Consider the following 19,248-nt stretch of genomic DNA (forward strand, 5'->3'; position numbering starts at 1 on the left):
TACTTGATGTCCTTGATCGCCCGTTCGTTATGGAACTTTAATCAACCTCCGATCCACTTTAATTCACTTTACTTCAGCTTAATTCACTTTACTCCACCTTAAGTCACCTTACTCTAACTTCAGTCACCTTACTCTAACTTCCCTTACAGAAAGCAGTTTAAACTTTCTATTGTGTTTCTATTGACTTTATGTTGCCTTCAATAGAAAGTCTATTGAAATTATGTTGAACAACGTGCATTATTTTTACAAGGGTTCGCAGCCATATGGCTGCGACATGACGTGTGCAATGACGCACGCACTAGGCACACCTGTAGTCAACCAGAACCGCGGAGCCGCCGTGGCGTCGATGACTTGGTGCCATTGAAGCGCTTTTAACTCCAACAGGTCAGCTAAGAATTACTGGCGTGCCTTTTTAGCATTATAAATGTTATGATTTCTTAGTATGTGCATGTATCTTGTGTTTCCTGTCCACGAAAAACCGGCAATAATGAAAAGAAAAGGGAAAAAAAGCTGCCGTGGCGTTGGGGAAGCGTGTTCGTCTCGCACCCGGAAGCCCGGGTTCAATTCCTACAGAGACCCCAAATGTAACAAATTTTCTTTTCAAACCCATTAATTTACTTTGTTTATGGGAACCTCCCTGAGAAATTTGACTTCAATCCGAGCATTTCTTGACAGTCTTTTTACTGTTTGCGCCGTCGGCCATTTTTGGTATCATCGCTTGATCACGCCGGATTTTCTGACTTCATGAGACATATAATGCATTCGCATTAAAACAGCCTTCCTTTTTCGTCGGTAGAATATTTTATTTATCTTCGTCGGTAGAATCGCCGTCACCGAATGACCCGCACCATTACTCTCCCATCCAGCTGTCAGCCAGGTCCGCGCTAGTTACATCCAAGCAGAACATTGGCTTGAGCTAGTGGGTCGTTCGTATAGCGAAGGACACTGCGCCGCCGGCGAACAAAATACGAGGGCACACTAAAGAAAAACTGACAGGGCCAAATAAGAAAAATGAATCCCTGGAGGACGGAAGCTCGAAAACAGTGTAAGCGAACGAGGGGACGTCTCAACCTGGATCCAACGTTTCGACAAATGGACTCGTCCAAGCGCCCTGAGAAAAGTAAGGGGTGGTGTCAAAAACACGGCGTCTATGACGTGTTTACGGCTCCGCCATCGCTTCCGGCGGTTAGCAAAAGCATAGCCTCGGAGATCTGTTTCTGGTACTCAGGTGCAATCATCGCTGGGTCGTAGATGTGGACACCACCCAGTCCCCATATTGAAACGTTCGCTCGTCCACTGTTGATCGAAACTGGCAGACCGTACGCCAACTATAACTCCACCGCGCACAGATGCATTGTATACGTGGCACGGGCGGTATAACGACTATGGCAGAGCGGTGTCGCTGCTGTAAAACGATGCGACTTACACTTAATAGGATACATGACCGCCAGCTGCATCCTTGAGAAGACTTATATGGAAAGCGGCCTCGGTTAATGTTAGTGGTGGGAGGTTGTTTATAGACGATATCCGCCGCCTCGCCAGCACGCCGGCGTACTCCGCACCTACGATATGCAAGGCCGTCTAACTAGCACGTGCTGCACGAACCACAGCAAGCGGGAGAGATACGACGGCGGGTCACGTTCATTTCGCGCGTTTTCTTAGCTCGCGACTCAACGCGTGCGCAGAGCGTCGGGCCATTTCTTGCATTAACAACCGTTTCCGCTGCACTTTGTATCGTGGGATTTCCTACAAACATTACTTGAGAAAACTCAGGCGCATAGTCGGGAACTGCGAGCATGGAGATTCAGCCAGCGTGGGATTATGACGGATAGCATACGTGGATTTGCCTAAACTCAGGCATTCTGGCTTCGAACGGCTTTGTCATTTTTCAAGCTGATCACTTTCAGCGAAATATTGCGTTACAGCCTGAATAATAGGCAATTATTATGTATGTGCGCGGATAGTTAATCATTGCCTTGCCGTGCTTCTTTAGAAAAGTATTATTGCTTGAAAATTTAGAATGATCAAGCGTAATAAGTAGCTGGAGCAAGAACGTCTGAAACCACAGGCTTGAAGATTAGACAAATCCATGTATACCACGTACCCATCGTTCCTGTGGCAGCTGAACGATATCGCAGCACCGGAGCTCACCCTATATTGATTTTTTGCAGGGAACTCTATACGACCTTTACGTAACGTTCCCTTCGGCGCCGCCAGGCAATGTCGGTGGCACCTAAACGCACAAACGACGAGCGAAGAAACTCGACGTCACTTGCGCCCGCCGTATTATATCGGCAAGATTTACGCGCCTATACGCAGTCATCCAGTTTCGATGCGATGCCTATATTTTACGACGAGCACCTCGTGTGCACACGTACGGCGTGGGTCGATCCTCGTCATTTTCATCGCACCCTCCGCTCCTATAGATTCGACCGCATCGCGAGATATAGTACGCTGGGGAAAGAAGACCTCTATACTTGGCCGCAGTTCTCAATTTTTCTCCCTTTTTTTTTTTTCGACGTCCTTTGGGATTCGCGAGGGAAACGGTGGCAACGCCGCGACGTCGCCCGCTAGTGCAGTCGACGACAGCGGGGTAAACAAAAATCGCGACGCCGTATACAGTATACGCCGCTGCTCCTTTCGAACCGTGGTTCGGCGTATAGTGGAGGCGAGCGCTTCCCGCGTTTTCGACGAAGCGCGTTCGCTATACGCCCGCGCATGGCGCATTTTTCGACGCAGCCCGCCACGAGTTAGGGCGATAATCGACGATAGATTCAGCAGTAAGAAGGAGTGCGCGACAAGATGATGACGAGGCGCCCCATACGCGTTCCCAACACGAGAAACCACTCTAAGGACAGCCTGTAAAACCAAACGTTGCATGAAAAGGATGCGACGAAGAACTTGCACGGTTTGCAAGTATAATTTTACACTTCGTCACATTGTTTTCGTGCGCACAACACTGCCGGTTGAGTTTATGCGCGAGCGCTTTTGGCACTGGCGCCACGAAGTGCAGTGCAGCGGATGCTGTAAACACGGCGAGCTTTTTCCACGCACGGCTTTCTCTACGAAGTATTCCACTACATTCGCCTCGGAGACTCTTCTTGAGATCTTACAGCAAGAAGGCCTTCCGCATGCCTGAATGCACAAGCACCTTGTTCAGAAAGGTCCGCTATAGCTCGCAAGGAAGCTTTGTATATATATATATATATATATATATATATATATATGTGTGTGTGTGTGTGTGTGTGTGTGTGTGTGTGTGTGTGTGTGTGGTGTGTGTGTGTGTGTGTGTGTGTGTGTGTGTGTGTGTGTGTGTGTGTGTGTGTGTGTGTGTGTCGTGCGCGCAGTGCTCCCCCTCTCCCTCTTTCTGTTCTCCCTTTTCCTTACCCCCAGTGCAGGGTAGCAGACCGAACGCTCGTCTGGTTGACCTCCCTAGCTTTTCTATTTTTGCTTCCTCTCTTTCCCTCTTCATTTCTTCTTCTTGCATTCATAAGAAACATAAGAGACACAAGTGCATTGTCCTGTCTGTTTTTCACACGTCCCGTCATCTGCGCTGTTTCGCCATAAGGAGAAACTGGCTTGCTGGACGAGGGCGACGTACCCCAGTGACGCTGCAATAGGCGTTCAGACGGATCGCCAAGCTGAACCCGCCTGTATAGCTACAGTTCACCATCATCTGTGCCGTATGTCTAAACAAGCCAAAACCATTTTTCTAACAGGGCTCCCGACTGGCCAGCACCTGTTCTTACGAACTGCTTTTTTGTGTTGAAATATTTGTGAATACAGGCTCTATCTATAGTAGTCGGACACGTTTTAAGACCTTTAGGCAAAACTTAACGAAGGGCCAATACCCGTCAGCGATGCCTACAGGCGCGACTCGAGTCGCGCGCGCTCAATAGCCTGTGGATTGGGAACCCGGGCGGCACGCGATCATCGCACCACCAATGACAAAAGGCGTGCCACCGTACATGAATGCGCTTCAAAAACACCCGGTGACAGCCCACAGACACGCACACATAGACGCAACAACGCGCCGCTCATTCAATCGCCGATTGATGCTCATCTCCGCCGTCATCAAGCCGCTCGGTCTTGGAAGAAATCGAATCGCGGCGGAGCGCGCGCACGCCATGAAGTCGTTTTCCGCCTACCGTTTTCCTTTCTCTCTCACATTTACTTCTTTTTTTCACTCTCTCTCTCTCTGAGCTGCCAAAGCCGCAGAACTGCACCCTCGCGACCGCACCGGCCTTCACCGAGTACACACTGGCGTGCGAGAGAGCTGATTTCGAGATGTCCAACGACGATCGACAATTCTTTGGCCGTCGAAGCCACTCGCAGCCGAAGGTGTACGTAGATGCGCCCGTTGTCCTTCGCGAACCTGCAATTGGCTGTCAGGACAATTGGCAGCGTTAGTTCGTTTGCTCCATCGCGTTCTTTTCGCGTGCACGCAAGAATATGCAGCCGGTCAAACTGCATTTCAGCTGTCAGATGTAGATGTAGATGTAGATGTAGAGCCTTGAAGTTACAGCTGTCAGAGTGATAACAATCCGTCTTCTTCTTCCTCTTCTTCTTCTTCTTCTTCTTCTTCTTCTTCTTCTTCTTCTTCTTCTTCTTCTTCTTCTTCTTCTTCTTCTTCTTCTTCTTCTTTTTCTTCTTTCTTTTTCTTCTTTCTTTTTCTTCTTTCTTCTTCTACTTCGTCTTCTTCTTCTAGTTCTTCTACTACTTCTTCTCCTTCACCTCCTTCTTCTTTTGCCTCTGCTTTTTCTTCGGCGCGAGAGCATTTTGTTATTTGGCTACGAGTTCGAAGCAAAGACAATCATCATTCCGAAAAGAGGGTTCGTGATAATAAGTGCAGTGTCATCCAAAGAACTAAGCATGGCAAGTGATACCGAAAGCATATTAGATGCAGAGAGCGTCTCCATGATTTTGCGTTGCGTCAAACGCAGAAAAAAAAAAAAAAACTTTCGAAACGGCCGCGCACGAACAAGCTACGCATTGCTGTCCGTCTGAAGCCGGGCGTTGTAAGATGGGCCTCACAAAAGGGAAGCTTCACCGAGTGTCACACAGTTGATGGAGCGCTTCCGAACAACCATAGCTTGTGCGAACGACTACAACAATTCAGCGTATTTTTGATCTTCGTCTATGCTGTGCTCGCCCTAATGATGCCGTACTCTCTCTCTCTCTCTCCCTGTCTCTCTCTCTCTCTCTGTTTTGTTATAATTTATCCCTCCATTTCTTGTTCTTCCAGTGCACGGTAGCAAACCGAATATTCGAATCTGGTCAATCTTCCAGAGTTTCATCTCTCTCCTTCTCTCTATCTCTCACTCAAAGCCTTTGTTGGTCAGTGCAATAAAAGAGAGAGAGAAAGGATGCAAAGGAAATGCAATAAAAGGTGTGCTGGCACACACACACACACACACACACACACACACACACACACACACACACACACACACACACACAAGCACAAGCACACACACAAGCACACACTGTGCGAGTTACAGGCAACTTTAATAATTACCCATTATTTTTTTCTCTCGCGCATTTAAGTGCAGTTGTCATTTTCTCGTGCTCTGGCGTACAGCCGCAATCTCTGCAATGAAGTGCCGCCACGTGCCCCAATGGCGCCCAGATGACGTTGTTATTGAGCTCTTTCAGCCTTTCGATGAGGCATCTGCCTGTTTGATCGATGTACTCGTAGACTGTCACGCGTACAATGTTTTGATCTTTGGCGGTGGCTGTTTTTCACCGGATAACCACTGTTATCTCTCGGAGCGATATGCACCAACTGTATCCGAAATTTTAGAATTTATCAAACAGCGCAAAACGGACAGAGTATACAAAGACCGTTTCATCCGTTCCGCTCTCTTTGATTTCGAAGATGTTAACCTACCGACTCGCCCAGCTCGCCGTTTTGATCCTGTATCCGGAATTTCTTAAATTTTGGCAGCGACAGCAGAGTGGCAATGTTTTGCCGCTGGTCAACGGGATGGAATATTCCAAGCTTTGCGTGTGCCTTCCGTGTTGCTTCGCGCATCTCGGCAGAGCGCTGTCGGAGCTCACAAACTTTGCACAGCTTGTACAGTTTCAGTTGCGCTGATAAACGCCATCTCGACAACCGGCCTGATAATCTTCGTCAGGTTATGGGAGATTCTGTGAAGACGGGATGGACGGCAACATCCTCTTCTTGAACTCGCTGTCTGATGCTGCGCTGGACGGCCTTTCCAGCTTTTTCAGCGATCGACGACAATAGAGCCAGTCAGATACTCAGCACTTAAGAGGCGTACGTTTGGAAACGTATGGAAACAGTTGAAAATTCAAAAAGCACGTCATAAGCAGTTCTATCAAAATACCGGGCCTACGAAAGCAACGAAATCCCCCACGAATTTAAGGATTATGAAACCGTTATAAACTCTCGAGTGCGCTGGGTGACGATTTCGCCTTAGTTGTTTTTTTAGGCAAACGTCGCTTGGCACGGGAGCCATGCAGGACCCTATGCGAATTCTCTTTTTATTTTTATCAGAATAGTCTTTCGAATTTTGCAAAGTTATAGACATACCTGCACTGATACTAATTACTCAGCGTCGCTGAATGTATCCTTGAAGTGTTTTGAAAATCGACCGCTCAGTGGGTTGTCTATGAATTTCCTGCGACTTGTTTAAAGATAGTTGTGACGTAAAGAGTCATAAAGGACAAATGCTGACACGCGTCTAGTGAACTTAGATTTTGAGAAAGTCAGTAAGTTCTTGTTTTTTTTTTTCTTTTTACAGCTAAGCTGTATACCTCTCGTTGGTCGGAAATTTTGTGGCGTAAACACAGAACTCCAGGTTAACAATTGAAGGCAAACGGCATATCTTTCTTTACAATCAGGCATATATATATATATATATATATATATATATATATATATATATATATATATATATATATATATATATATATATATATATATACTTAGTGACGCGTCATCACGCTTTCATACATAAAACGGAGACCCGTCTAGCAACTTATTCAGGTCAGTCAACTTTGGAGTTCTCTCACACAAAAAAGTCGCAGTTTCGCCCGAAAGGCGAAGCATCGATTGCGATAGCAAATTATCAGAGAGCCATACGAATTAAGGATAGTACTTTTATCGGCCGTATCGACTTGTAAACATTCGCTTGCTAGCTAAATTAACAAGCACAGTGTCAGCACGCAAACATGAACACATCACACTCGATGACCGCGGACACTCGCTGTCAAAACGCTGGCGTGAGGAAGCGCGGCGGCAGCAGCGAGCGAAGTAACCTTCGTGCAGTTCCCTATCCCTTCAACGCAAACTGAGTGCCGATAACACACAGCACACACAAGGCCACGAGCATACCCGCCGCGGTGGCTCAGTCAGCTAAGGCGTTGCTCTGCTGAGCACGAGATCGCGGGATCGAATCTCGGCAGCGGCGGCCGCATTTCGATGGAGGCGAAATGCAAAAACGCCCGTGTGCTTGCGTTGTAGTGCACGTTAAAGAACCCCAGGTGGTCAAACTTAATCCGGAGCCCTCCACTACAACGTGCCTCGTAATCAGAACTGGTTTTGGCACGTGAAACCCCAGAAATAAGAAGGCTACGAGCCGCCGATGCACCTACAGACTATGCCACCAACGCAGATCGCTCTCAAGATACGGTCGCGCGACCGCGCGCAGCCGCCACATACACTTGCAGCCGCAGTAAAATGCCGCCCCCCCCCCCCTCCCTCACCTCCCTCCGATGCCTCGCAACGTTGGGTGCCTCGCGCGCAGCGAAAGACGACGCACTTCCTGCCCGCTTTCTTCCCTTTCGCGCGGACGACATTGAGCCGCGATCATCGGCTCCCCTCGCACTCATTCACTCGCGTAGGGCGCGCGGCGACGGTGTTATCGCCCTTGGACTTTATACGGAACCTCACGGCGACGACGAAGACGACGGCTGGAATTCGCCTATTGTGTCCATATAATTGCTATCGCAATAAAACATGTCTAACGACACCTTCTCTATGCTTTCTATAAGAGAGGAAAGCTGTTCAGGTTTACGTTTTTGCAAAAGAACTAAGCCTAATCTTTCAATTGATCACATTGCTGGGTTTTTCGAGCGTCGATCGCACAGCGCCTGAAGCTTTCTGAAAAAAAAATACAGGGTGTTTCAGCGAACACTTTCAAAATTTATTAAAGGTTGCCTGTGGCAGATAGCCCAATTCTAGTTAATGAGCTGGTCTACTCGAAGAGACGGACATTACTTGCACAAAAAATTGAAATGCATAATTGACTGATTAACAAAAATTCACTAATTAAGTTCTTAACTAATTACCTGATGGCCCATATTGCAATTTACAAATTGTAGCCGTGGAGCTCGCAAGGCGGATCAACTTAGAATTAATTCTCAGGATGACACCAGCTTCGAGATATTAATTCCCGAACTTTGCGGAGAAATGCATTGGCGTTCCTGTTAATTTTGTGCTTTATTGCATAAAACGACGTTTTGTTAAGAACCTAACTAGAACGCCACTGCATTTCTCCGCAAAGTTCGGGAATTAATATCTCGAAACTGGTGTCATCCTGAGAATTAATTCTAAGTGGATCCGCCTTGCGAACTCCACGGCTACGATTTGTAAATTGCAATATGGGCCATCAGGTAATTAGTTAAAATTAGTTAAAACACCCTGTATATGCGCTGTACAACAAATGCAGTAATTGCACTGTTTAATTGAATACCGGCTGGGGTTGCACATTTTTAAATACTTGGTATCGGGTTCCTCCTAAAAAAGTTAATGCAACGGTATTTCAAGAAGACAAAACGAAGAAAACGTCTCGTATGGCTGATTCAAGATTACGTTGAATCAAATAATCCCTACAAAAGTCTCTCGGGCGCTTATACTAAGGAGGGACGCGCTTCCACAAAACATTGGAGATGGCGCCCGGAAAATAGGACGCTTGCGCCACTCCCTGCATTTTCCTCTGCAGTATGTTTACCAAGAAGCCTCCATCGCAACACCAGGCCAGGTGAAGCGTAATTTCTGAGTACCACAAAAAAAAAAAAGAAGACAACGCAACGCTTCGCACCTTCGGGCTACAACACTATAGCCTAAATAAACACGTGAAGCACGCAGGTCGTTCCCCCATTATGCAGGCGATGACTTCGCCTTACAGCACTAAAGAAGAAAAACACGTAGCCATCGTTATCCTACAAAAAGATAAAAAGCGCGCGCTGAGCCAATCAACGTATGGCACTCGCAAATGGAAGCGGCACCGCCTAGAGAAAGCGACATCGAGTGCATCGCAGCAGCAGCCAACACACACACACACACACGTCCCCGTAAAGCGTGATGGACGCAGATCCGCGTCTACATTGTATACGCACACAGCCCAATCTAATCGGACCCTGCCTGTTCCGAACATCGCGCGTAAGCCACGGCGCATGGAGCCGACGCATGCCGCGGGACCAGTTAATTTGGATGCGTCCCGCGGTGGAGTCGCATGCTGTCGGCTCTGTTTGCTCCCTGCATCCCATTCCATCACGCACTCCCAGGCTTCCATCCAATTGTCTCTGCGACGCTAGAAGCTTCTGTTTACTTCGATTTCACTGTCAATTTATTCGTTCGTTTATTCGTTCGCTCCCGCTTTCTCAATGGCAAAAGTGCGCGCCAGGACTGGCAAACTCCGCCTGGCTACCGCGTTTTGTCATTCCTTGTAATGCGGCAAAGCATCGCGGCAGAGCCAACCTCGCGTTTTACGTTGAAATCTACGTCTGGAGTCGAGTCAAGGCAATGTGGCGAACCCAACTTCGTGTTTTAACGCGACAGCGTTAAAGGCCCCGTGTCGCAGAAAATGAGGCGCCGACAACCGGCGTCTGCGAGCGATGTCGGCGGGTGGCGGAGAAACTGACCCCCAACCACGCAGGCCCTCCGAATTTATTTAGGTACATGCATATGCCACGCCTTCTTATATGACATGCGGTGTATGCGGGTTATATTGCCACACCATTCTATCATTAATGTTGCTCATACCTTGTCTTGCATTCTTGGCAAAGCTATGCCTCGTAATTTTGAGAATGACAATCCACAAGCAAATGTCATGAAACAAAACACCCACAGCGCATGCCTTTTATGTTAAATCTTCTCAGACTGAAATACTAAAAGTACGAAACAAAAACGGAAACCTGATAATTATGCAATTTTTGGGGCGCGGCTGTGCAATATGTCCGGGATCGCCCCACGCAAGAGGCTGCGTTTCTACCAGAAAGCTCGCCTTCGTGCATAGTGTTCGCCGCCAATGTTTCCCGGTAATCATTACGGTTGCTTAAGCTGCAGTTGTCGGGAAGCGTGAGAAGCAGTCAGGGATCTTTGAATTCTATCGCGTTCCACTCTTAAAGGCGAAGCTTAAGCGTCCTCCAATTTTTAGTCATCGTCTGGAGTCGAGTCAAAGTAATGTGGGGAAACAAACCTTTAAGTTTAGTTTGCGCAACATATAGCGTTGAGGCAAGACATTAAACGTGAAGACCGTATGCCGACGACGGTAAGACGTAATAGTTCAGCGGAAATCCGCTAGGTGGAGATAAGTAATTAAAGGAAAACTGAGACATCCACCCAAATGTAGCAATTTGCTACAATGGAAACCCAACCGGGTTCCTCGAAAGAAAGCCTCGCAGTTGAAGAAAAATTTGTCCTGGTCGTCCTGGTCGTCCTGGTCCGGGACGAAATTCGTCCCGGACCAAGACGAATTTTTCTTCAACTGCGAGGCTTTCTTTCGAGGAACCAGGTTGCGTTTCCATTGTAGCAAATTGCTACATTTGGGTGGATGTCTCAGTTTTCCTTTAATTACTTATCTCCACCTAGCGGATTTCCGCTGAACTATTACGTCATACACTTGCCTTTGCTTCGAGTTGTCGACAAATCCGACTTCGCCCTGCCATCTGCTAGCCGCCTGGTTAGCTCAGATGGTAGAGCGGCTGCCCCGGAAAGGCGGTGGTCCCGGGTTCGAGTCCCGGACCAGGACGAATTTTTCTTCAACTGCGAGGCTTTCTTTCGAGGAACCCGGTTGGGTTTCCATTGGAGCAAATTGCTACATTTGGGTGGATGTCTCAGTTTTCCTTTAACGACGACGGTAAAGCACGCACGAAAATGCGCTCCGCAGTGGTAATAACTCGTTTTATCGAACTACTATAACAACTCCGAGGAAACGCCAAACTACTCCAAAGTAACCGTGCAGCCTAATTTCGTACCGCACGCCGATTCGCAATGCGGCGAAGGCGAAGTTTACTACAGAAAGAAGTTCGGTTCTCTCCCAGTTCTTGTCTTCTTACGCTGGGAAATTGAATTGAATTGAATTGAAAGTGAGATGGACCAGAGACGTACACCCGCGCCACTATTAGCGAAATGCGCCCTCGAGACAACGAAAGAAAGTTTGGAAGCGTGAGCCGTCGGCTCTGCTTCCAGCTGCGTTTGCTGTTATTCGCCGTATGCTGCACGTAAAGGCCTCACGCTCGCGTTTCAATTGTACCTCCGGTTGCCTTTGAAGACATAATGAATTACTCCGAGCGGGAGCTCATCCTCAATATCTCTGTGACCAGCTGCACAGAAAGTGCACTCGGCTTCGCATCTTGAGAAGCAGAAGGATCTTAAAGAAGGATTCTCCATCTATTTCCTCTTACCAAAGTTATAATGTACTGGTACGGTTCAGAAAGCTTTTACGCAGAGATGAGGGTAATATTGAAATTCAGAGCACACTTCTTTTCTTTAGCTTCAAACAAGCGTTGCATCGACAGCTCCAGCGTCGGAACGAAGAATTTTTTTTAGCTTTACGATTGGTGAGCGATCGAAGTTAATCACTCGTTCCCTCACGACCTGTTCCTACAACTATTCATATTACGCGCGATTTTTTTATTATTATTCTTACACTTCAAGCGAAGGTTTCATATTTATGTGCCTCCATGTACCATGCGAGGCCAAGCAAAGCGTATGTTAACGAAGTGTCGCGTGGAATTAAACAAAGGAAGATTGGGCGGCTATTTAAAGTAGCGTCAGCACGACGTTACACCAACTCTTTCACCAAGAGTCCGCGTGTCAGCGCTTAATTAGCTGTAGCACTCCACCTCTACTGAAACATGACAGCGCATTATTTCGTCGTACTCTGTCAACTCGAAAAGATTACTCAGTCCTCTCACTCAGCCTCCCGCGGCTATTCCGTGTCTTCCTTATTCACTAAGTACAGGTTATATATCCATGACCGGTTGGGCCTCTATCAGCTTTAGCTTTGTGCGCGAGATTAAATGGTGAAACGACAAGAAACGGGGAGATGTGGCTTATGTGGGCAGCGACAGCGAAATAAGTTTCACCGCTGATTTCAGGCACGCACAATATAGGTACAGGCCAGCAGCCTATTCTGTGAGCTATTGCGCGTAATATTGACGCCTCAATCCATAATGAAGTGTTCAGCAACTTTGGGCGCCCCATGCGTTATAATGCCATCCCAAAGAGGGTACCGCCTAGCACGAACCATACTATTTCAAAAAAGTTAAAACTGCATCCACGGTCCGCGTGATGTTCAAAGATAGGATGCTATGTACCCTACAATGCCACAAGCTTGATGACGTGGAACAACACTTCATTTTAAGTGCTGAGGCGGTGTCACTGAAGTCTTCCTAAGTGTCGTTTGGAGTGGTTGAAGTGATGACGAAACGCAAACGTTTCTCGACAGCGAGTTGAATGCACTCCTTCAATGGGGATAGTGTTTACGGAAAGGCGCGAAGCAGATTAGGAGATTCATACGCCTTCTGCTCGCGGTATTCCATCGTGTCGGGGTTTGACGCGAACACTTGATGAACGGTGCCTCTCTTGTGTCAGCGCCTGAAACGCCCTGGCGGAACAATCAGTGCAGTTGCTAATCAGGAAAAATCCATAAATGGCTACATCACCACTACATTCATAAGTACGTTAAAGTTATTACTGTCAGGCGCGAATTCGTAATCTATAACGCGACCTCGACCATGACTGTCACCGTCTGCAGGGCGCATTTACTTCGTTTAGTCTCGAATTTCGGCGACGAAAACGAGTTACTGTCCTCTTGTCTGTCGTAGTCGTAATACGACATGCAAAAACCGAATTGGTTTTGAAGCAGCGGTTACTATAGTGAAGTCTGGATTCGAGCCGGACACGCGAATACGCACCAAGTTCATTTCCTATATTTGTGCTCGAGGAACACTGGCAAATTTGATGAGCCACTACAACTTCTTGAATGCAAATTAGGGTGCCGCCTATAATATTACTAATGGATTTACGTATTGACTAGTAATCATTCGGACTGGTATTGTTTTTTTCCATACCGCGTCATAGCAAATCGATCAATTCGATCGAGTTTTTCTCTTTTTTTTTTTCGGAGAACTGGCTTAACACTGAGTCTGGAAAAGAAACCTCTCAACTTAGTATTGTTTTTTCTTTCTCTTTTTTTTCTTTCTGCCTCTCTCGTTTCTCTACTGCAACAGAATCCTGCTCTACTGGCCGACCATAATAGCTCAAGAGAGAAACTTTTACAAAAAATGAGTAAAAAAAAGTCACTGTATTGCTAATTTGTTTGTTGATAAACCAAGTACTCGAACGTAACAAAGGGACAAAGACATTTTCATGATTCGCATCAAGACAAAAAAAATTTGGAAATTTGTCATCAAAACAGCGTCACGCGGTATAGCGCCGTTGCGAAACAATACTGATGTTTTATTACGTATTTTATCACGCCTTCAGCTATATTTCCGGTCGATAAGAAATTGAACTGTAGTGGGGAACTTTCAGCAGACACATTGAAAGAAGTTCGGCCTCTTTCCTACGAGAAAATGGCGACGATGGCAAATCTGTAGCCTCAATTTTTAAGAACTTCGCAGTTTCTTGATTATACCGAAGCAGCCGGTAGCGGAAATCAAGTGCGGACACAAAGAAAAAAAAACGCTATAGCAGCTGCGGAAGGCATCCTACCAGGGTCTCTCGCGAAAACGTCCAAAAAAAAATCAAGCTGACAAAGAACTCGAAGTCCTGAGGAAAAAATTGTCCCGGCTAACGAGGGAGACGGGCACATTGGCAGCTCTGTATATAGTAGATAAGGGAGAAGCGACGCTTTTACTAAAAAAAAAAAAAAAACGACGTAAAACAAGTATTCCGAAACCATCCGTACGTCGTCTCCGTGACTCGCATAACCGACATCGGAGTCGTCTCTACAGTAGTATCAGAGAGATGTTCTTTCTTCGACTTCGTTGCCTCCACTGAGGAAAAGTGCAGTCAAATATCAAGGTAGTTTTTCCTTTATTTTTTTTTCTCTCTCTCTCTTTCTCGTATCGCACTTTCTAACATGCTTACATGTCGAGCGGTCAATTCGCTTCCCCGCCGTAGTAGGTGGTAATTATGATTATACTTAAAAATATTAGAGTTTGTTTTCTTGCCTCGTAGGCATTCCGAAAGGACGGCCGGTGTGGCGTTTCTTTAATGAGCTGCCAAATAATGCACTTATATCTAACATATGCATGCCATCCACAGCGACACCTGTCAGAAGTACTGACAGCTAGGCGAGTTGGTACTGATTCATATTAACTGCGCCCCATCACGGGGACGAAGAAAGAACAGACAATACAAGCGCTTGTGTGGTCTGTTCTTGTGGCGCAGTTAACATGGACTAAGTGCCCATGCCGTTCTCCTGTTGCACGCGAAATCAAGGGTTCGACTGCCGACACATGCAACCGCATTTTTGTGCTAAGAGTGGAATGCGAGAATCTTCGAGTGTAGACTTCGGTGCGCGCTAAGAAATACCAGGTAGTCTAAATTCATACAGAGCCCTCCACTGCGATGCCCGTCGTAGTCTAAGTGCAGCTTTCGAACGTAAAACTCCGTTAGTGCTTGCTACAATAGACTGCATTTAGGACAAGCACGAAGGTACTTTAGGAATCCGCGTGACTTATTCAAAGTTTGGATTTATAAAAAAATGTGCAGAATCTATGAAAAGTAAATGAAGGCCCCAAGACTGTCCAGCTTATGGAAGAATTCCGCTTAACAGAGTTTGTCTCGAAGGAAGTCTAACGCACTTATATAATTTAACGTCGCGCTTGCGTACGCTAATCTCAGGTCAGTTTTGGATGTGTCCGCACGAGTGTAGCGGGCCCGTTGAAGGCTGGCTTCTCCGCAATGTGAGACAATATGAGGGAAAGCCTGATTCTGAAAACGCGTTTCTTTTGCGGAAAACTACCAGCGTGTGTAAACGTACGTATGATCGAGAACAATGCCCCGACAACGGTAAGCAGTACGCATTGTTATAAGTAGGTAAATATTTAATAAAGGCACAACATTCGGGACTGATTCTGAGCACTCTAAATTCTGCGATTGGTACTCGGCCTGTTTCACCATTAGAACATCGGACACCCTCGCGCTCTATTAAGAGTGCTTCGATGCTTCGATCGAGGTGTATGCAGCACGCGGTACGCGCGAAGGATCTCGAACGCTGATGATTCATCACAGCGCCTGTCAGCAAAGTAGCGATGCGAGGAAACCAAGTTATATGTGGACAAAAAACAAACACGCGTCTAAAGCTGCTACGTGAGCATGAACACTTTCACAAGTATAAAGGCAAATATCGATCATGTCGGAAGCTATTCGACGGATGTCAAAGGCGGCGATACAAATGTAGTCCAGTTTCAAGCGAGAGCGCTGATGTTGAGTGGATCTAAACTGACTTTCGCGTCCCTCCATCGTCGTCGTCGTCATTTTTTTAGTGTTGTTGTTGTTTTGTTGTAGTTGTCTTTGTCTTTGTCGTTATTGTCTTGGTCGTTGTCTTTGTCGTTATTGTCTTTGTCGTTATTGTCTTTGTCGTTATTGTCTTTGTCGTTATTGTCTTTGTCGTTATTGTCTTTGTCATCGTCTTTGTTGTCTTTGTCGTTATTGTCTTTGTCGTTTTTGTCTTTGTCGTTATTGTCTTGGTCGTTGTCGTCTTGGTCGTTGTCGTCTTGGTCGTTGTCGTCTTGGTCGTTGTCGTCTTTGTCGTTGTCGTCTTTGTCGTTGTCGTCTTTGTCGTTATTGTCTTGGTCGCTGTCTTGGTCGTTATTGTCCTTGTCGTTATTGTCCTTGTCATTATTGTCTTTGTCGTTATTGTCTTTGTCGTTATTGTCTTTGTCGTTATTGTCTTTGTCGTTATTGTCTTTGTCGTTATTGTCTTTGTCGTTGTCGTCTTTGTCGTTGTCGTCTTTGTCGTTATTGTCTTTGTCGTTATTGTCTTTGTCGTTATTGTCTTGGTCGTTATTGTCCTTGTCGTTATTGTCCTTGTCGTTATTGTCCTTGCAGTTATTGTCTTTGTCGTTATTGTCTTTGTCGTTATTGTCTTGGTCGTTGTCTTTGTCGTTATTGTCTTTGTCGTTATTGTCTTGGTCGTTGTCTTTGTCGTTATTGTCTTGGTCGTTGTCTTTGTCATTATTGTCTTGGTCGTTGTCTTTGTCGTTATTGTCTTGGTCGTTGTCTTTGTCATTATTGTCTTGGTCGTTGTCTTTGTCGTTATTGTCTTGGTCGTTGTCTTTGTCGTTATTGTCTTGGTCGTTGTCTTTGTCATTATTGTCTTGGTCGTTGTCTTTCTCGTTATCGTCTTGGTCGTTGTCTTTGTCGTTATTGTCTTGGTCGTTGTCTTTGTCGTTATTGTCTTGGTCGTTGTCTTTGTCGTTATTGTCGTCGTCGTTGTTGTTGTTGTTGTTGTCAAGACACGCTAACAGCATGCAAAATAAACAAAATACCGGGATAGACATCATCTTAATAAATACATAAATGGCAAGAGAAAAGGTTCTAGCACTGCGAGACATAACGCAACACGTCAAACACAAACTGAGGCAAGGAGCACCACAGACGAGAGTGAAGTCTCGCGACTGCAGGAAGCTGGGAATAAAGCAGACTGTTGGCCATTAGTAGTATGCAAATCAGGCCCGATGAAAAAAAAATCTCTTTATGACAATAGCGTGAGAAGAGAACCCCAAAACAAATAAAATTAAAAAGCATGCGTGTACTCCACCGAGGCATTTGCATATTATTCCAATTTCCACAGTAGCCTTTGCGCTTGAATGATATGGCTCATTCAATTATTCCTGGCGGCAGAAGTACGGCGAGCTCCGATAATGAGTCAGAAAAGAAGATCAATTGTATCGGTGCTTTTCATTCCCGCCTTCCGTAAAAAAAGAAAGAAAGAAAAAGAAAAAAAGCGCACTGATGGCTAGGGTGTACGAGCCAAGCCTCTGATAGTGCTAAATTTTTTAAATTTAGTTGTGTTTAGGGGTTCCACGTGCCAAAACCATGATCTGATTATGAGGCACGCTATAGTGGGGGACTCCGGACTAATTCTGAACAGCCAGGGTTCTTTAAGGTGCACCTAAATCTAAGTACACGGGTGTTTTTGCATTTCGCCGCCCATCGAAATGCGGACGCCACGGGCAGCCGGGATCGAACCGGCGACCTCGAGCTTAGCAGCGCAATTTCGTAGCCACAAAGGTATAACGCGGCGGGTTCTGTTAGAACTGACTTTTTTTCGCGGCTGATGAAGGTTTTTTTTAACATACATCAAATGCAAAAAAAAAACTCCGTCCTGTTCAATATTTCCGTGTTGATTTCCTTGACAAATTTCTATTTTTTCCGCCGAAATTTGCAGAATGTCTCGAACTGAGTATGCAAGAATAAATATAAATTAATGGGGAGATTTGATATTGATCATAGCCAGCCAGAGCATGAAAATCACTGGAAGATAAACGGTTACAAAACTATTCGTCCGTGTCTGTCCTTTCGTGTTTCAGTCCTATATGCGCCAGCTGGCTATTCAGAATAAACAGCCAACAGTACATATTTACTAACGAGCACCGTATAACCGAAATGCATGAGCCTGGTGACACACTCTATGGCAAATACTCGGCACACAGAATGTAAAGTAAACGCATCGAAACGCGACGTGCGACTTTGCGTTCACTGTGCAAGACGTATACGCACGGAGCCACAAACCACTTCGCGCGCTTACATAAAATCTGCATACACTACGGTTAAAACTTCATGCAGCTACTGCATTCGGTATTAAGGTTTCTAGGTTAAAAAGCGGCGAACATACATGGATGGGCATTCTGCGAGCTTACAAAATTAAACTGTCACTCCCGTCGAAGATATTGAAATTCACATTCCGTTTAGGGCCGCGGCCACAGTTCTATATATACTTTCGTTTCCCATACACACACATGTGCGTAAGCTTAAAATAAGAATATGATCAGTCTTTCTTTCTTTCTTTCTTTCTTTCTTTCTTTCTTTCTTTCTTTCTTTCTTTCTTTCTTTCTTTCTTTCTTTCTTTCTTTCTCTTTCGTTCTTTCTTTTTTGCAATGGCTAGGATAAAACGCCACCAGCTGTTTCGAAGTGTAATTCTAGTCGAGATTGGAAAGGAGTTGTGGCACCCACTTCGGACGTTTCCGAAATTTCATCAGAAGAAGGAACAATGGACGCCACGTCAGCAGCGCTGCACGATGGCACTTGCACGGACGAACGCTACAAGTCAGACTGGACCGGTAGCAAGCTGAGATGAGTGGGCGTAAAAGCGAAGCTTTCTATAAAGGCAAACTCTCCCGGACTTCCCTGGCCGTGGCTGCTGCTGCTGCTGGGTGCTGCTGTCGTATCTAATGGCTCCCGCACAGGACAGCCATATATAATGACCCCATGCATATAACGAATCGAGTTATATGTAGCCCGAATCTGCGCTACCCCTGCCGGTATGAGCCGGTTGCCGGTCTTGTTCTGAACGGAATGACGTGGCGAAACAACAAGCGATACCTAAATATTCACAGTACACAACAAATATGCGCCTTCATGCTCGTAATTCCTTTAGTGAAGGGATGCTTTCTGTGCCTTCTTTCCCGGGGTTTTGCGCATCTGCTTGGTCGGCGTCTTGCCGAGTAAGGTGGGCACAGTAAACTGGGCCGATCACGGAGACGGGCGTGATGCAAAGTGGGCCGATTCAGGCGACGGGTGTAATCAGTGCTTAAAGTTAGGGGGTGCTCGGCGCCCCCCCCCCCTCAATTTGTAAGGAGGGGCTCCCCCCCCCCCCCCCCCTGGCAGGTTAACTGTACTGCGGCACCCATTCGACAAGCGCTGGAAGTGATTTATTACCAGTAGTGCCTTAAGGGTCTGGGGCCATTCTATATTTCTCTAAATTTGATTGATGATTTCTGGCGAGGTCCCCTCAGTCCAGGAGCCCAGCGGCCTTAGCT

General features: G+C 46.3%; 1 protein-coding gene across 1 annotated transcript; it reads right to left on the reverse strand.

Annotated features, from left to right (window-relative positions):
• Positions 1 to 15,948: 15,948 nt before the first annotated feature.
• Positions 15,949 to 16,737, reverse strand: LOC119440541 (uncharacterized protein DDB_G0290685-like; the record flags this gene model as incomplete). Its single annotated transcript, XM_037705439.1, has 1 exon — positions 15,949 to 16,737. A coding segment is annotated over exon 1 (789 nt), but the record flags the coding sequence as incomplete, so codon positions are not given.
• Between the last annotated feature and the right edge of the window lie 2,511 nt (positions 16,738 to 19,248).

Source organism: Dermacentor silvarum, chromosome 2 (assembly GCF_013339745.2).
Source record: "Dermacentor silvarum isolate Dsil-2018 chromosome 2, BIME_Dsil_1.4, whole genome shotgun sequence".
NCBI classification, from domain to species: Eukaryota; Metazoa; Arthropoda; class Arachnida; order Ixodida; family Ixodidae; genus Dermacentor; species Dermacentor silvarum.